Raw genomic sequence first — 19601 nt, 5'->3', positions numbered from 1 at the left:
TTTGACGATCTTTTCACATAACCCCTCTCAGAGACTTCACACTTGTCTGCTGGTGTTGTAGCTCTGACGTACTTTGGACGTCAGCTGTGCTGTCTAGACTCCCTCTCTCAGCTGTGGGAGAAGATACGCCAACTGCCCTACAGCTTCTGTCAGCCCTGGTTCAGCTGGCCCTGTTCCTTAGCAGTAGACTTTACCCCCATTGAGCCTGGCAAACAAGCTACCACACACAGTTCACCTCTCCAGCACTTGTGATGTCCTTCAGTGTAGCCTATGCTGAGTCTCCACAACCTATGAGCCAGTTAAACATGATATTGCTTCTGCTGTTGCTGTTGCACTCCAGAGCTCTCACTCTTCTTCCTTTCCCGTTGGATGGCTTCCTCCTGGCAGCTATTATATACCTACCCATTACTCCAGGGGGGTGGCCAATTCCACAGAGTGCCTATTCTACTTGTAATTTTCCTCATGTGGAATCTACCTCCCTAGGGATGCCAAGTATCCAGGTGCGTCTCATTTTAACCTGGGTCTTTTCCTGAAAGCTCACTCCTTCACAACACTCGTATCAGAAAATCTGAAAGTGATTGTGAGATAGGTTATGTTCATTTAGAAGGAGGTCTATTCTACATTATATTAGTGCACGTCTATGCTAAAAAGGAAATATTTCTAAAGTTATCAAATTAAAATATCATTTAAACTGCTGGTAAAGACTCTTCACCCGGTGTGGGTGTGTAGTGGTTATTGTTGCTGCCTCAGCTGTGGTGTCCTGGGGCTTGTTCTCCCTGTGGTTGTGAGGGTTTTTTTGGAGGTCCTGGTTTCCTCCCACAGTCAAAGAGCACATGGTCTAGGTTAACTGGTTTATCTATATTGTCTCCCATGTACTGTATGTGCCCTGTACCTTGTGCCCATTATCTGCTGGGTTGCACTTGGCTCACCATCTCCCTGAATTGGACTAAACAGTCATTGAAAACAGATGGATGAATAATAAACTCTTAAATGAGTGTTCTGAAAAACATATGTGACACTTTACAACTGAGTTTGGTTGTTCTCTTATGAGGGAAAGGAAAGAAAACAGATGTTACCCTCATATGGTGGTAAATGTTTAATGAAAACAGCATTCTGAGAACTAAAACGCTGGGGATGCTCTCATCCACTCAGTCTAGATAATGTACAGTATGTAAGATTGAAGAGAGATGTATTAGGAGTTAGCTCATTAGGAAAATCAGGCGTAGAGCTCTCTTAGAGTAGATATCATACAGTAGATTCTCAGCAGAAGTTTTTAAGTGTACTTTTTTTACAAGTTTCTTTTTTCTCAACCTTACTCATACTTATATTTTATCGTGTTAGCTCAATTCATTTTTAACACATGCTACCTTTTCACATCTATAAGCACACATGCTTTTTGACACGCAATATCACCACATTAACTTCCTGAAGAACAGACTGTGAAATGTCTGACCTGTCTGTGCCCTTTATGCATCTTATTAATGATCCAATAGATTGTGGTAAAATTATGTTCTCAGCTCACACACTTGACTCAAAACTCTGAAACGAACTCCCTAAAGTCTATGACATTTATTTCAAATCAGATAGCATGAACCTACAGTGTTTTTGTCTGAAATTTCTAAGTTACAACATGTTATGAATCATTGGTTTTGAACTGTGGGAAGAAAGAAGTAGAAAGAGATAAAACAGATGCAAAAACAGATACAGATCATTCAAGCAAACAAAAACAAGGCAGATTACTATAAACATAAGGAAAATTATAAAAACAAAAACGCTTTACAAAAACAATGGAATCTATACAATGTACCTTTAGACTGTACTAGAACCATTATTAACCTTCTGGATCAGGTCTAGCAAATTGAACAAGGCTGCTCAAGGCACCAGATATGTTTTGGCTCATTCTAGTATGGATGGGCACAATAAATTTATGGGTTATTTACAATAGACACATCCATATCTTAATTGATCACACAGACATTTAAAAACATACCAGTGGTAAAAATAGACTACAAGCTCAGGCACCTGAAATAGCTAAGTACAGTTTGAAGTGCTAGCTGTGATATATACACATATATTCTGCAGAGGAGGGGCAGGATGTGAAGGAAGGATAGGGTGTAGTGGGCACTGTGCTATCTGGAAGAAATGATTCAGTCATATTCAGGATACAGTTACCAGCTGAGATACCAACCACAGTAGGCAGCAGCCAATTAAACGTTTAATGAAAAAGGACTTCAAATCTCACATTCATTGAGCAATAAGCAATTTTTTTAGTTTTCTCAAAGATGCCTTGGGGCTATATCACTTCAGAAAAGATACAATTATATAATGAGTTAAAAAATACATTTTTGAACCTAGGGGTTGACTGGCAGTCTGCACTAAAATACACAAATTTAATTAGGGAGCAGTCTACATCATGATATAGAATAATTTCGATAAGAAGGTGGAAATAGAAGTATAATAGCTAACGTCTTTAATATACAAAAATTTGAAATATTTCTAACATATCCTACTTAATTACACCATTGTTTAATTGCATATTTTAGTGTTATGCTTGTTGTTGAAGGAATATTTTACAAGGTCATTCAGATTACGTACGTAGGCCTACATTTCCATAGTTATTTTTTTGCAAATTTAAAATCTTGTCTGCTTTGTCTTCAGGGTAGAAATGGCCACCTAGGCCATATAGCTGATGTAGAAAGAGTTACAGGTTCTTACAGGTGATTATAAAATCAAATTTGCTTTCATTTTTTAACCTTTAAATCTGGAAACATACTAACTTTGTATGTTTCCATAAAAGAGAGCAGCTAGGGGTTTAAAACATGCTCAAAGAAACCATACTACACCTGTGAAGGTAATTAGTCTGTATGAATGTTAGAGGTAATAATGAAATGAAAGTTAAAGTGCACTTTAACACTCCTCCTTTAATCTCTTTTTTATTTCCTTATTAATATCTAATTTTGTTCTTGGTCATCTTCTAAAAAGGTGTGTAAATACTAGTTTCAGAGCTGTGAGAATTAAAGAAAGTACTGTATATTTGAATGATACATTAGACTTGCAGATGAGGGAAAGATTGTCCACTTACCTTAAAATTTAATAGGACCTTGTTCTCATCCACTAACTTTTAAACTTTCTTATGAGCAGCCTCCAGTCTGGTTAAGACTGTATATTCATGTTTATATAATCATGTTTTCATCCAAAATGGCTCTGGTGTGTATCATTCACATGGCATTATATAATATGTAATATGTGTTTTGGAGAGCTAACTCCTCTGTGCATTCTTCCGGTTTACCTCTGTAAATATTATGTTTTCTATTGTTCTAAATGGAGTAACAGAAATGTATGACTATGTGAAATCCGTTGTGCTACAATTCCAAACTATTTGGCAAGAAAAATCATGTTCTGTGCTCTCATATCGCATGTTTCAAAAAGACACAGTTCTCTAGAATTAGGTTTAGATTTACACTTGGAAAACTAAGTGTTAACTTAAGTTAATCACTAAAGCTTAATAACATGTCTAATTTAATGCAATCTCATACTTTTTCCCACCTCAATACATGAAATAGTAACTTACAAAATTAAAACATTAACAAATCATCCAACAATAAAGCACAGATCACGAATATATAATTCAGGCTCTGTTCCTACTGTCTATATGTTGCTTCTGTTCTTTTGATGTTGATCGAATAAAACCTCAATGTTTTGATTTACCTTTTAGCTTTTGCCAAATCTGAGGACTTTTAAGAAACTTACAGGTGAAAAAAGACTTAGACTCATATGGTTAGTCTGTTGAGCCAGTAAATGTTTTTTTTTATTTTGTCTTATTCACATTAGTCTCAACTCCTCTTAAACAAAGTTCAGTCAAAGGTGTAATGATTGTCCTCATGACAGCTTTCACATGTTTTAACATCTAGCCAGACATGTCTACAAAGTGTATATCTAAAATAGACTGACAATTTATCCAAAAAAAGCTGCCACAAACTCACACCAAGAATAAATGGAGTGTTTGAAATGAATTTTCTGCTGATGAAACATTTCTGTTTCGCCGCAGTTTCCTGCCAGTCTGTTCTACAAAAAAGCTCTGATTGTTTTTCAGTCTGAAAGAACGAGAGCAGTGCAGTAAGATATTAGTTCTGGCTGAGAGGTCCTTTGCTTTTTATATAGTAAATATCAGTAAGGAATAATTTAGCAACAGGACTATGCTATACTGGCAGTCTGTTACACAGCAAAGAGGATATGTAAGAATTCTCTTCTAATTTAACCATTTCCCACGTTAATATAGATTTAAAATATAATATTACACTGTAGCACACATTGGCCCAAACCAGTTAAATTTATTGAACACTTGAACATGATTATGAGCACTGCAGCATATCTTTGGGAAAAGTCCTGTATTTTCAAAGTGAACATTTCACAGCTGCACAAAGTGTGCCATCCTATAATCTAGAAATTTTAAATTTAAAGAAAAAAGAAAAACACATTTTTCTCTCCAGGAGATAGAATGCAATAATAAATTAAAAACCTTCAGAAAACTGTGGTGTAAACCCAGAGTGGACCTGGTCCATAAAATGGTGAAAAGTCTACATTTGGTTGATTTTAATGATTAATTAATGCTCTAATGAGTTTGTGAAGGAATCTCTAAATTACTTATTAAAAACTCAACAATGTAAATGGATATTTTTGTAGGTGAATGAGCTAAACGGAGTGTGAACACAATTAAGGACGTTTTTGAAGATACATTTTATACAGTAGTCACATATAAAAGGAACTCATGACTAATACATAACCTTTTAGATGTGCTAACACAGTAGTATGTGCAAAATACTGACTTTTTCCATATCCACAATGCTACACAAAATTACTTGATTTGGTGAAATCACATGAATTTATGTTTAATTAAACATACAGCCTGCTTCTAGTCTAATACTGAGCTTGCGACTGACAGCCGTTTGCCCAAACTTACTTTTGTGCTGTTTTTTTTTCTAAATTGAAGACGATACCTGCAAACCACCTATCAACCACAGTACTCAAACAGCATCCTGTTAGCTACGTGCGATTTAATGTATAAATGGTTTCCTGAAACGGTTTTTAGGCAGCACATTGATTTTTCTTAAGACAAGAAGCTAACCCAAATAACTTCACATGTCTGGGATGTATGGCTCTTTAGGACAGGTGATGCTGAAGTATGCTGTAAAACTTCTTTCAAAAACAACAATTGAACAACAATAAGCAATTAGTGTACTAAGAGCCCAACTCTTAAATAAAACAATATTCCTAACAGGCACTGAGTGGCAACAGATTTGTCCAAGAAAAGGCACAACTAGTTGAGCTACAAATGTAGCCCGAAACTCAACACTTTTCTCGGACACAACACTCGATAACTATTACAATGAAGAAGTACACAAAGGTTTCTAAAAAAAGGCCTAGAAATTTTGAAAGGTTCGTCACATGTGCAAAGGAAGATGATTTTACAAAGGAGGTGTGCCAACTTCACTGTGAGCTAGACTCAGTTCCCCTCTCTTCTGACAGGAACTTCACTCTGTCGAGGCTGTACAGAAACCCACATTTCATACCGGTAGCAAAGAAAGCTGGCAGATTAACTGATCGAGAAAACCAAGCGAAGTTAAAATATATTTTCTAGCACAAGTGTGTACAACCGTTCTTCTTGTTTCACTTCTTTTTTCCTAAATTAGCATGTAGCATGCAGAATAAATAACCTGCACAAAACATATACACAAATATACTGTATATTCATGCTGTAAGCCTTCATATGTATTTAAAGTGTGCACTATGTATATAATTCAAAATGATACTGTGATGCTATGCACACAATGTTCTTCACAACATTCTTCACAATAGCACCTCCACGTTCTGTAACAACCTGATAGCTAATGCAATCATTAAAATGCTTTGTAAAAAGTACATCCAATCAAACAGCGAGGGTTTGTAAACGCTCGTGTTGGACACAATTCACTCATCAGGAAATTCAACGTAAATGTCATCTGATCAAAAACAGTCAGTTCCCATAAAATTCAAACTACCTACATACTGTATATTTTCAAGTCAGGGAACATTTCAGTCTCTTTAGAACACGTAGTTATTAAAAATGAATTTCATCAGTCAGTTGTGTCATACTTCTGCCAGCCAAAACACAAAACAAACGTTAGTTGGAAAACCCAAACCTGGGCAACACTACATACTGTAACATAACAAACATTCTCACAGAGAAAGAGGACAACATTGCTACAATTGAACAAGTGACATTTACTCCATACAGGGTCCTGAAGAGTGCATTCCAAAACCATGATCAATGATCAGAGTACCTTCTAATTTGCACAGAGAAAACTAGTTCCATTAGCATCAGATCACCACTAAAAGCACCTGAAAACTACTACCTCTACAATCTCTTAAGAGATGTACGTTCTCTGAAATTCCCAAGAACAACCACATTTCTGCCATGTTCACCTCATGCTGCAGGAGTGTGTTAAAAGAACAACAGGGTGAAATCATGCTTAGAAGTTTTTTATACCCCTTGCACCCCTTAATACTTCTCTTTTCTTGGACGTCCTAGGTGCCTTTTTATGAAGCTCTGTATACAAAAAATGGTTTCTGGTTCCATGAGGTCACCACAAACTCCTTGCATCTTGAAACATTCTCAGCATTACTCACACCTGAATGAGTCTCATTTACTTCTACTGACGAGCTTTTCATTTTTCTGTCAAAGCAAACGCTACAATATTACTCTTTATTTCCATTTTATGTGTATTGCGCTTCAAAGGTCCTTTGAAGTTAAAATTTGTGTCATCCCTCTTCCGAAAATATTCCCTTACAGTAAACGAAGATGCCAGGTTACAAAGCAATTTTACTAGCGTTTAACTTCATGAACTATTTAAATGCACAGGACTGGGCTGGGATACACATACAAAGTTATATTTAAACCTGAATCATAGCACGCTTAAAAACGTGAAAAAGCACAAAACAACATTTCATGGTATATAAAAAGGGGGTTGTGAAGTCTGATTCATATAAAATGAGGACTAGATATCTTCTATATTTATCCTGAAGAACAATTGTATCTTCAGAAACAATTTTGCTAGGGACCAGTAGGATGGGTATAGAATAGGTTAGGCATTTTGAATAGGTGCTTTTCTTATAATAAATAATTGTGCATCATTTAAGAGTTGGTAAAGTAACCCTAAAAATAAAAAATGCAGCTAAATTATGATAAAGCCTTAAATCCAGAAATGACTGCCATACTAGTGCGAAAGGTTCTCAAAACACAGTGATTGCCAAGAGAGAAGAAATTATTGATTTGTATCATTCAAGCTCTACAGTATATCCATTATTTCACGTCCTTATTTCTTTAATCACTTAAGGTCAAATGGAAAATCCAAAGCATCTACTCCTTAATAATCTTTATACGAAAGTCCAAATTGCACTCATTAGAGCTTGGCTGGTTATAGCTCATTGATACAGAAATTTCCCAGTGCACAGTCTCAGTGAACAAAGGTGTGTGCACAGGTCCTCAATCTACCTGTATGCTGCAGAAGCAATCCAAGGCAGATCAAAACTAGTGGAACCAAATTGGGACTAGAAGAAAGAGAAGAATAATTGGTGCATTTGAATGTTTCACAAGATTTTCAGGTGCCCCGAAATTGTGCACAGTACTGACAGCAATAAACTGGACAAGAAAAAAACTACAAGCAAATACAAAAAACAAGCAAAAATGGGCATGGGAAAACAGGTCATAATGAATGGCCTATTCTACCTTCCGTGGAACTGCTTCGTCCCGAACTTCAAGGGCTGGTTTCCAAGACCTCTATTAACTTCAGTACTGGACTTGTGTACCTACTTTAATACCAGTTCTCAAGATCAGTACTGTAAAACTACTGTAAAGAGTAGTAAATAGGCAAAACAACCAGATGCTGATGTAGCAATGCATTTATTCGAAATACACTCATTCACGTTTGGTGTATGTTTCATTAGGAAGATTCAAGTACAGAACTTCTGCTTGAAAAGGAATTTGCATGATCCTTTTAAGAAGTGTCAAGGGCATCAGCTGTTTTTCTTGGATTTTCCCTCCATGAAACAATGTACTGTATGAAATATTTTTTTAAAAACACGAACAGGTTGCCTTTTAGTAGAGTACTTTACAACTTCAAAAGCATGCTAATTAAAAACAGAAATTAGATTCCGCCTTACATATTGGAATATGTAAGTGTTTTTTTTTTACTAATACCAGAAAGTGATGGTTTATTTAAAAAAAAACATTAATTAAAATACAAACATAAAAATGGATAATGCGTTAATGTCAATAACTTCCAAAATGGAAATTTCAACCAACCCCTTTTATTATAATTAATGAAAAGTTGTATTTTTTCTTAGTGCTCAAATATCTATTCATTGGCAGTAAGAATTCTTGTTTGGTGTTTTTTTTTTACCTTTTTAATCAACAATAAGACAAATTAGAAGACAGTAATCAAAATAAGTGGCTCAATTTCAACACTTACAGCAATTGGTTCATAATACCCCAGAAAGTGCATTAGCACTGAGGGCATGTTCAAAATCTATTAAAGTGAATTATATTACTATAATTAGACAAGAGCCCGAGGGCTGAGGGGAAAACACTGTCAACTGAGCACAGTTCAGATGCACAGAGATGGCAGATTAATACAGTACTTGCGACTGTGTTATCTTCAGATAACAATCAGTGCAGGTACTGTATAGTTACATTACTGAATGTAAAGACTGCGACCAACGTGTACAGAAATTCCGAGGTAGAATCTGCTTAGATCAGTTAACAACCCACAGCAAAAGCTTTTCTCACAGAAAAATCTCTACATGGTATTTCCAAAATAAAAACGAATTCTTATACCAATCATTGATATATATTGTATCTTTCTCCTCACCTAATCCGCAATGGCATCCTCAGATCAGCAATAATGAATTCTCTTTTTTGGGCATTCCAAGATGTAATAATAGCATGAGATAAACTGTTTGCCAGCTAGGACATTTTAAGCCATGTTTATCAGCTTTTTCTCTCTGCTTTACTTTCTGTTTCCTTGATTGCATGTAACACTCCACCTTAGGGAAACCATGGTAAACCACAGCTGTCAGCATTTATTTATAATTAAATAGGCTTTTGGAGTATTGAGTAGGTAGAGTCTGATAAGAGGTACTGTACCCCACGACATGAAGTAACCCTCTGTTCAAGCACCTTAAAACACATGTATGTTTCATTCAAAACAAAGATGTGTTTTAAGAAAAAGTAAGATGAAGAGTTTTCTTACCTCAGGTGTAATGAGGATAGTATACTAAAATTACATCATGAAGACATAAATGATAACACGTATATACAGCACTAATATAGCAGAAAATAGAACAGCATGTTTGATTTATTTTCAAGGCCGGATATGTAGAAGTCTTGGTTTAGGTCACTGAAACTAAGTTTTTTTTAAGATTAGCTTAAATCTGTGACCTTTTGATACAACACTCCTGACTCGATGCTCAAGTAAAGGCAGATTTAACTTTCACTCATTACACATTTATTTTAAAACCCCGTATTTTACACTCACACACACATGCATGTGTTTATGCACTCACCCTAACACACTACGGAAATAAGACTGTATACAGTAGCTGCTTGACCCATCTCAGCCTTTGTGAGCTAAAGACGGCAGTCCATCCTGTCCCAATGAAGCAGAAGAGTAAGTTTATTACCAATTTATCTCTTTAACTTGCTGAACATGAGTAAAAGTGGTGTTGACTTGTTTACGAGACCTCTATAAAACATGACAACAGGTATCGGTCTGCTGTGGAGAGGTATTCCTGTTTTCTTATCACCTTTAGCATTACAATCTTTAATGTTAGCGTTGGGTGTTCCCACTGCAACACAAGACGCTACAAAGCAGCCTTTCCCTTGTTGCAGTACCATTCGGTTTCAATGATAATGAACACTTTTTTGCATGAACACAGCTGTTATCTTCTAATACCAATTTGTTATTAAATCTAACAAGCTCTCCTTGAACATCATTATATGTGGATACTATCCTTCAACAGCTTTACAATCTTTTGCATAATCATCAAACAGGAAATTATTGGCGTGTCTCCTGCTCCTCCGTCCACATGCACTGGCTCTCAATATGGTGTGCAAAAAAAGAGTATGTGGGCGGGAGGGATAGATGTATCCTTTCCTACTGTACAGACGCATCCTGGAGAGGTGGTGCAGTATATTTGTGCAATGCTCAGGGAGACAAGCTCTCCTCATTTCTTCTCAGCAGTAAATGTTGACGGATACAAGCATAATTTGTGTTCAGACGTGCAAAAATATTTTATGAATATCTGAATACTTTTTCACAGCACAGATATATACACTTACATACACATATATGAATGCATTTCAATGTTTAAATAATTTAACAGACTACAGAAGTGCCCTGGTTTGGACACATCTAATTGGATACTTTCTGCGTTTTGTTTTCTACCGCACCTGATAAAATACACAGCTTGGTTTGAAGGGAAGAAGAAGCGTTTCACAACTCAGCGTGTCCGTGGGGGTAATATGGGAAACTTTCCCCCCATTTTTTGCAGTATACGGCTTCCTGAATTAAGCCAGACAATCAATTAAGTACCCCTTCTCTTTCACAGATGATCAACAAATATGAGAAAAAAGAGAAAACAAATTTGCAAACAACTTCAGATGAGAAAGCGCCCGCACACGATTCGACAGCTGATTAAACTGCGTGTTCACTCATGACACATGTGGCTTTTCAGCCACAGACGTGCTGCAGCGAAAGGTATGAAGCCATATCCTGTGAAAGAGAGGGCGTATGCCCTCATGTGCTGTTATTTTCGCGCATTGGGACATCAGAGTTTTTCGAGTTCTGTATTTTGGGCAGACTGCTGTCTGTGCATCTGGGTTGCAGAGAGGTTCGGCTCCTCAGGCCCGACAGGCCTCGCCGGATCTCCTTGCGGATGTTGTCGCTGGCCAGGACGTAGAGGATGGGGTTCATGGCGCTGTTGAAGGTGGACAACCCCAGGGAGATTGTGTAGGGCGTGTACACCTGAATCTCAAAGTCACAGCTGCCGCTCTCTGTGAAGTGAAACATGACTGCCCTGAGTAAGAGAATGATGTGGTAGGGAGCGAAGCACACCAGGAAGAGGACTATCACAGTGATAGCCAAGTACTTCACCTTCACCTTCTGCCTCTGTTGCAGCCCAGCACTGGCCTGAATGTTCGCGAGAATGGAGCGGTTCGTGGTGACAAGGATGACCAGGGGAATGAAGAAGCCGATGAAGAACCGGGCATAGTTGAACCCCGTCACCATTGCTGTGTTCTGCCCAGGCTCAAAGCACTTCTTCTCCGTCCCTTCCGTTTCCCCTTCTTTCATGATGAAGACGGGGCAGTGTCCGACCGCCACGATCACACAGATGATACAGGTGATGATCCCCGCGTGCTTCTGTCGCCTTAGACCCCTGGACTCCACAGCATACACCACCGCCACATAGCGGTCCACAGAGACGCAGCACAGCAGGAAAATGCTGATGTACATGTTGTTGAAGAACACATAGCCCGTCACCTTGCAGGCCATGGAGTTCCAGTGCCAAACGTGACCGGTGGTGACGTATATTGTCCACAAAGGCAACGTGCACAGATACATTAGGTCACACAGGGACAGGCTCAGGAGGTAAATTCCCAGCACGTTCTTCCTCAGAACCTGCAGAAACGTGAGGTAGACCGTCGCCAGGTTCGCTGGGAGTCCGATAATGACCACGGCGCTGTACAGGATGACCAAGGGGATCCTGTCGTGCTCGTAAGGCAGTTGACAACTCACATTCATGGCCACCTCCTTACTCATGATTTAATGAGATACGATTCCTGTTGAAAAGACAGAGAGCACAGTTAGGTGGTTGGTCCCTGCTGTGGGAGATGTTGGAACTGGGATTCATAAATGTTATCCATTAGTTCCTGTTTTTATATTATTGAATTATATATACAGTTTGTTTAGGTAAACTAAAATGTTCCCATTTGTTAATTATTGTATATGGTACCATGTAATATTCTTTGTTTTTCCTTAAAAACCAATTATAAAATTGAACATAATTGTTATCCATGTGCTTTCAATGAGATTCAGAAGCTGTCTTTTCTTTCTTTTGTTTGTGTTTAATTGCCTCACAGAAAATGGTGTGAGTACATATACATGCAAATCCACAATACACACATGTACTGCATACATAAAACCAAAAATATTCAACACACTTCTATTGTTGGGTTTTATAACAATTGTGTTAAGCGTGTGTATCTGGACCATATAAGCAAATTAATTTAATATCCTTGCAAATATAAAGTACCATGCTAGCGGTTTTTAAATGTGTTTAAGGTCCTAATAAAAGTTGCATGCAACGTTAATTGGCCAACACACCCAGAATTGAATGTATCTGCTATACACGTGTTTGAAAAGGACAAATGACTTTCTAAATTCCTTAGTCCTTATTATTCCACCCTGACAGCAGATCATTCTTAGTCCAACCAACAATTTTCTAACTGCTTCATCCAGTTAAGGGTCACGGGGGAGCCAGAGCCTATCTCTGATTGACTTGGCGCTATCTTTTCATAAGTCCATTCAGCAGAATTAAAAATATAAATTTCAAGTAGTAGTACTGTGGTACTGAAATCCTCTCACTCAGTGTTTCCTTTGCTCTTGGTGTTGAGCCAATGTATTCTCATATATTACACCTGTAGCTACTGTTTTAATTGGCACTGTTTAACCCTGAAAATATTTCTTAGATAACGGTAACAAAAAACATTCATACTATGAACTTTTTCTGCTGTTCAAATTCAAACAACAACAACTGGGCTGGTTTGGTTTCAAGTAGTTGTACAATTGTAAAAAAGAAACTCCAAACACACCTAATGACCTAGAGTAGTTATTATTTATATATTAACAAACATTGTCCCATTACTTCAGTTAAACAACTTGAAACAAAAATTGTTTAATAAAATACTAGAGTACTGCAACAAACCCTCAGCTAGAGATTCTAGGAAGACATGGACACTAAAATGACAAAGCACACCATTACCTTCAACCACTACTGAGTGAGAACTGGACCACAGCGCACTTATTTGAACTCAAGGGAAATTTCTTTTAAAAAAAGCAAGTTGTACTCTGGGGGAGGTGGCAAATTATGTTGATATACCCTTTCATCAAAACTAATATTTTTAAAACAGTTAATATGACTAAGTCCAAACTGTTAAATATCAAAGCACAGTCTAGACCAGTGAGTAAACTCCTCAAGGCACAAGTCCTTAAGATTTGACATAAATTGTGAATTAAGTAAACCCATAAAAATGTTAACATAACAAAATAATACATAACTTTTCTAATATAATACTTAATATGTAAATCGTTCACATACAGTAGCTCATATAGACTTTTGTAATGTGACCTTGAGCAAGATACTTTCGAAGATTGTTTCCGTAAATGCCTTTCCCTATACATGTATAAATGTAAATATAAAAAGGAAATGTGAATTGAATACAAGTCACAGTTAAATAAATTAAAATACCTTCCCAGAAAGTAATATCTGTATCTCTTAACCGTTCAAAATAACTGCAACCCTCCAAACACTGAAATTAGCTAGTGAAAACAATTCCACAGCAAAGGTTGTTACTCCAACATCACATAAAGCATACTGGCTTCAATATGGATATAATGGATAGCACACAGAGAGATGCCCTCACTGCATCTATGAGCAGTCATAGGCGCACACAGAATTCTGTGTTACACTGTCACTTTTGTAATATTTTGATTTTATCTAGTACAGAAAAATTTCTCTTAAACCCAATGCTTGTGCAATCCAGAACAGGAAAACAAGGAAAGTAACATTTGCAGAACATACAGTAGCAGGAGACGGACAACAGCAGAACTACCTTTATCATAGATTACATACAGTAAAGCCAGTCACAAGAATGCAAGTCAGTAGCATTTCCGCAAGCTGGCACACCAGAGGATTAATCATTACATACATGCTGATGTTCATTTTTCTTGTACCTCAGCATGCTGACAGTACTGTGGTTTCTGAGCTCAGAAGCCCATTCTTGGCACAAGCACTGATTTGCAACTTTCAAAACTGGGGTCAATTTTCTAACTTCCCCACGAGCAGTCAAAATCCAAAATGAGAAAATTTGAACAATAGCTTTAAGATCCTCCACTTTCTTCGCCTATGCCATGAAAATAGTAAACTAAAGAGTCAGTGATAACTGGAAGTCCCCCAAACTGTCTTAACCTCATAAATGCTAAGTTCCTTTTCTTGCTCTGACAAAGCATACCATGGGAACTCCGTAAAATCACCAGACATTTAGATCAGAAACAGTCACCCTTACATTAAGCGTTAGTTTCACAATACATTCTTTAAATCATTTATCTCAGGGAAAACGTTATGTGCTTAACTCTTACCCAAAGCACGTTCTGTATAGATATTTTACTGAAGATCCCTTTTCAGTCGTCAAACCCTGCTCTTTTCTGGAAAAACGTATTCATTTCGTCAGGCTAGGCTGTATTATGTGAAAACGCCGCTCATAAAGCCTTTAGCATCCGGAGATCACAAACCTGATTTATGAATAGCCACGTTAAGAAGTATAACGCGCATGGGGATGAGGAATCCAAAATCAATCATGTTCGCCGTGGACGCTACTTAAAATGATATTTATGTTGTATCTAAGGTTGTAGGTCTAACGTCTAAAAAATAAAGGACATGTTCCTTCCTGGAAATGTGATTGTATGATGAACATCTGAAGGTCCTTTTAACCCTTTGTTGTGTAGTAAGGTGGTTGCAGGCGAGAAGAATTGTGACTTTAATAAGGCTGTATTAATGGTGTCTATGTGAAAAATGACACGACTGTCAGCGGATGACCTCCTTATCTACTGAATCACTTTCTCGGCTTGTCATGTCTCATTACGGTCACTGCTCTTGCTTGCTGAAGTGCGCTGTACGGATATTGCCCATCCATTACTCGTTGCAACAATATCTGCAGCCCTTGAACATGTGAAGCGTTGTTACTCTCTTTCTCCTTCACCATTTTGCGGATCAACGGACCGTGCTAGTCTTTGAGAGCTGTCAGCCCATTCTCAGACACATTCTCAGTGACACTTCCCCTTCCTTTACAAATCTTGCCTTTTAGTTCTCCGTGTGTCTTACACGTTACCACCTTCAAGCTTTTCAAATGAAAAACTCGTAACGAAAAACAACGTGCTTGGCAAGGCTACTGACAACCGCTTTAGTGTGTAACCGGCGAAGTGAATTCAATCCCGGGTACTTTCAAGAGCTCTTTTAAATTAAATCTACAATCGTCAGGGCTGCTACTGTTCATTTTTTACTTAGATTACTAAGTATATAAAACTATAAAAACAAGCGCATTAACCTCGCGTAACACGCCTTCAAAAGGCGAAAAAAAAAACTTTATTTTAATGCACGTCAATTTAGGTTCCGATCTTTAACTTTAATCCTCCCATTTCCCCGCTGTGTGGGCAGTAGAGACATATAAATATACAATATAAATCAAATATTTTCGCAGAACATTCATCTGTTCTTTGTCTTCGCACTGTATCTAAAGAAAGGGGTATTGTATAATACCTCGCATTTTCTCGGTCTCCGAAGATATGCTAGACGGAATTGGTTTGTGTTTAGCAGACACTTTAATAATTAATAACTGTCTGGAAAATTTACAATCAACAGTCTATGTAATCGGAACAGAGGAGACACAATTATGCGTCGCGGGTGTGCTCTATCTCTTAAGTACTTGGTTCAAAAAATAAAAGATAAAAGAAACGAGGTACGTACTGCCAGTCTTCTGTATGGAACAAAAAGGAGGAAGTTCATTCAAAACCTATTGCCAACTACACACAAAGCAAGAACTGTACCTGAAAATGAAAACTGGTCGTAGTTCCATGGTTGCAAAACGAAGGGAAGATGTATAAGAAACGAGATGTACAGTAATTACCTTTCCTGATAGAAAAACCTTCACTTTTAGAGTAAACCAGGTTTTGCCCCTGGAGTAGTTATGCTATCACACTTGGGCGTTTATCTAACATTTTCTTGTAAAAATCTTCGTTTTAAAATGAAAACCCCCTTAAAGTGCGCAGCTGTTCTTCACCACTCTGTCAAACTGCTCTCGAAATTTTTAGTTAGAGCCGTGGTTTCGGTTAAGTTACACCACAACCTCTGAACTCCCAAGAGACGTGATTTAAACTAGTCTTTCATCTCACCTAGGGCTAACAGGTGTACAGTACTAGTATGAAATGGATATAAAGGTTGGCAGTTTTTAAAGTCTTTTAAACTCACCTTTCTGCAACAAACACAGGAACATGTTTTCTTCGAGCGCGACAGATCTTCACTCATTGTGTCTCCTGCATCGTTACTTGGATAGGCTCCGTTCTTGTTAACCAATCAGTAGACTCCGCAGTTAAGCCGCCCGCAGCTCTGTGTCGTCCGCTGGCCCGGTGCTTTTTTTCTAGTTACTGTAAGTGTGCAATTTGCTGTGAAAGCGCCGCTTGCGAATGGGGCTCTGCTTCTGCTACTTCTGCGCGTTATTTCCAGTGCAGTTTAACATGCATCTAAACAGAAAGCAGGCTTTCCATTTGTTTGCGTCAGTCTTCAGGGTAGTTTTACACTGCGAAACTACGGATTTGTGGGTGCTAAAAGAAATGTTAACTTAAAAAATGTACAGTTTTTGTTGCTTCTCAAGACACTTTTCTTTTTTAAATAGAAAAGTGTTGGTGGAGATTTTTGTAAAACTCGGGAACAGATTTCAGCCCCATTCTGGCAGATGTCTGAGTCAGTCTTGAGTACGTGAGAGGTTAAAATCCGCATCTACAGACAAGGAATAAAAAAATGGAATGGAGTAGATAACATCAGTTATGAAGCAGGATATAGGTCAATCGACAGGTTTTATACGTGTAAAAATTATTCTTTACTAACTTTTTGAAGAAAACCTCATGAAGAAAGTAATGACGGTAACATCTGAGTTGTGTAAAACGCTTCAAGAAGAGTCTGATATAGCTGTACGAGACATTTGTTTTTAATCTGATCGCAGTTTGATAAAATACGACACCTTTCACTGAATGTTCAGTCTACTGTTAAAAAAAATGGCCTATTAGAGATTTTAGAGGTCGGCACAGTGGCGCAGTATGCCTCACAACGTTGGGGCCCGGGGTTCAACTCCTGTCCTGGAGCGCTATCTGTAGTTTGCGTGTTTTCTTGAATAGTTCAAAGACACGCTGGTAGGTTAATTATCTTCTGAGGAAAAAAATATGGTCCAAGTGTGAGTGTTGCGTGTCTGTGCAATGGACTAGCGTCCCGTCCAGAGTGTGTCCCGTGTTGCACAGAACCTATTCCCACAGAAGGGGAAGAAGTATGAATTTAATACTGAAAAAGTATTTATATTATATGAAAAGATTTATAAAACACCGAATGGTCCAAGAGAAAGTAAAATGCTGACCAATTTGCAGTTACTGTACAACACAGAATCCAACCTCTGAGGCACTGCAGTTATTTAGACGACTGTATTTGAATTTCAGTTGGTTTCATTCAACCTTGCTGCCTGCCGGTATTTACATATGGAAATAACAGATAGCAATCCAGGGTTTGTACAGCGATGCCATGTTGAGAAAGCAACCTAAACCATATTTGACAATTTTGCAATTTTGAACACTTTTGACCAACTGTCCCACCTTCACATTGCTTTGAAATTGCAATTGACCAACTTGCATTGTTATTACAGTATTTAAGATCATAGGAAAAGAAGAAAATTAGCATCATGGCGGTGCAGTGTAGAGTAACTGTGGCTTGTGGCCTGGGTTCGATTGCGGAACTAGGGTGCTCTCTGCGTCAAGTTTGTATGTTCACCTCATTTTCATGTGGATTTCCTCCTTGCTGCCCTGCACCCTTTAATGTCAAAGTGAAAACAAAATTCAACCAATTATCTTGAAAAGTCACGTAATTAGTTGGATTGAGTTAATCTTGGCTCCACAGGAAAGAAGCAACACGCATGCTAAGTACCTGGTAGTTACTTGAGGAAACGGTTGTAGTGCATCTGTGACTAAACCTCTTGACACAGACCGCCGTTTTCATAGCGTGCACAACCACAAGTTCAATAGGGGCTGGCATGAACATGTGCACAGATTGTTCTGCAGTCTGTGGTGAAATAGGTGTGCGCAGCATTTCAGACAGAAACTACAAGTGTCCCAGTGAGGGGGGTTTCTGTATCTGAGAAGCATTCAGTTTCGTCATATGTAATGTGCTCGTTGGAGAAAAATCCCAGGTTCCCTGGCGGGGTGACACTGATTCGCTGTGGTTATATGCGAGTAAGCTAAATGGTGAATACAGGAGCATGTCTTCAAGATGAGACACAGGGACAGGGGTTGGAGTAATGTTCTCCAGCCCAGAACTTTTATGTGTCTTCTGTCTGTGGTTAGGTATTCCCAGAATCTTAACTGTTTGAGAGGAAAGAAAGAAAACACACAAGACCCTACTGTCATCAAATGGACAGGAGACCTATGAACAAGGAATTTGAGAATTACAGTAGGGATTTTGGAGAATTTCTGAAGTTGGGGTCAGCAGTCCTAGTGGCTCGCTAGACATTAAAAATAATGTGATTGGATCACAAACGAGTTCTGATAAGGAATCTGAAAGACTCGACTGCCAATGTGCTTGCAATCAGATGATTGATGGGCCTTCATGAGCTTAAGGTTGGCCGATTGGAATGGCTCAGTTGGTACCAGCCAGTATGTACCACCCTGCCCATTAGTGGTTATTCTATGTGCAGATAGTTCCACCATTCCATGGTCTGATCATAAGCAGATCAGGTGCACTTGCAATGACCAGAGATGAGAAACCATGTTCACCCACAAAAAATATTCTGAAATCACACTGTGGGTGTGTGAATCAACACCTCTTATGTCTTGTCCACCTTTTTTTAAAACAATTAGCCACTTCATGCTGTTATTAGAATATGTATGCTAATGTAATTAAAAATTAAGAGAAGCTTTGTGACTGGTTGAAGAATTCTGTCTCATTGTTTTATACTTTGCTAGCTTCAGTTCCCCATAGCATAAACAGTTGATAAGTGTAACAGATAATTATAATGTGGTAGAACTGCCTTAGTTTTTTTACTCATCACTTTTCCTAATTACCTGTGTTTTTTTACATCCTACAGGTTTGGATGTCGGAATGGACTATTGACATCAGTTTACTTTTTATACAAATCCAATATCTTTTTTTCTCTCCAAATCCCAGTATCTTTTGCCTTGGAGCCTGGTTTTGTGACGTACTGAAGGTGAGCAATTTTATAAAGTTAATTTTACAGTAAAACGAGAATGGTAAAAGAAGAAACTTATGAGTATTTTGGTTGAAAACAATATGAAAAAAATCTGTTTAATTTATCATGTACTCATAATATTGAATTTCAGATTAATTTTTTGATTGTTTTACAACATTTCTGAACATCTGTTCCCTATCCAGCTGATAAATGTTTCCATTTTATGTCTTTAAAAAACGACTGCATTCAAAGCTGAAGATGCTTTATCGTCTCAGTGAACATTCTATGT

General features: G+C 37.9%; 1 protein-coding gene across 1 annotated transcript; it reads right to left on the bottom strand.

Moving 5' to 3' along the window:
- Nucleotides 1–10302: 10302 nt before the first annotated feature.
- On the bottom strand, nucleotides 10303–16899 carry LOC148828378 (putative G protein-coupled receptor 132). The gene is made up of 2 exons (XM_088925365.1): nucleotides 16339–16899; nucleotides 10303–11875 (listed from the first exon to the last, which is right to left on the bottom strand). The coding sequence occupies exon 2, from the start codon at nucleotides 11853–11855 to the stop codon at nucleotides 10833–10835; it is 1023 nt and encodes a 340-aa protein (XP_088781491.1). The 5' UTR covers nucleotides 11856–11875; nucleotides 16339–16899; the 3' UTR covers nucleotides 10303–10832.
- Between the last annotated feature and the right edge of the window lie 2702 nt (nucleotides 16900–19601).

This window comes from Atractosteus spatula, chromosome 9 (assembly GCF_055471065.1).
Source record: "Atractosteus spatula isolate fAtrSpa1 chromosome 9, fAtrSpa1.hap1, whole genome shotgun sequence".
Classification (NCBI taxonomy): domain Eukaryota; kingdom Metazoa; phylum Chordata; class Actinopteri; order Semionotiformes; family Lepisosteidae; genus Atractosteus; species Atractosteus spatula.
Note: the sequence above shows the minus strand (reverse complement) of the source record. Positions and strands in the feature narration are given on the sequence as shown.

Coding starts and splice junctions, on each gene's coding strand:
- LOC148828378 (XM_088925365.1), bottom strand. CDS start 11,855: ATGAGTAAGGAGGTGGCCATGAATGTGAGTTGTCAACTGCCTTACGAG.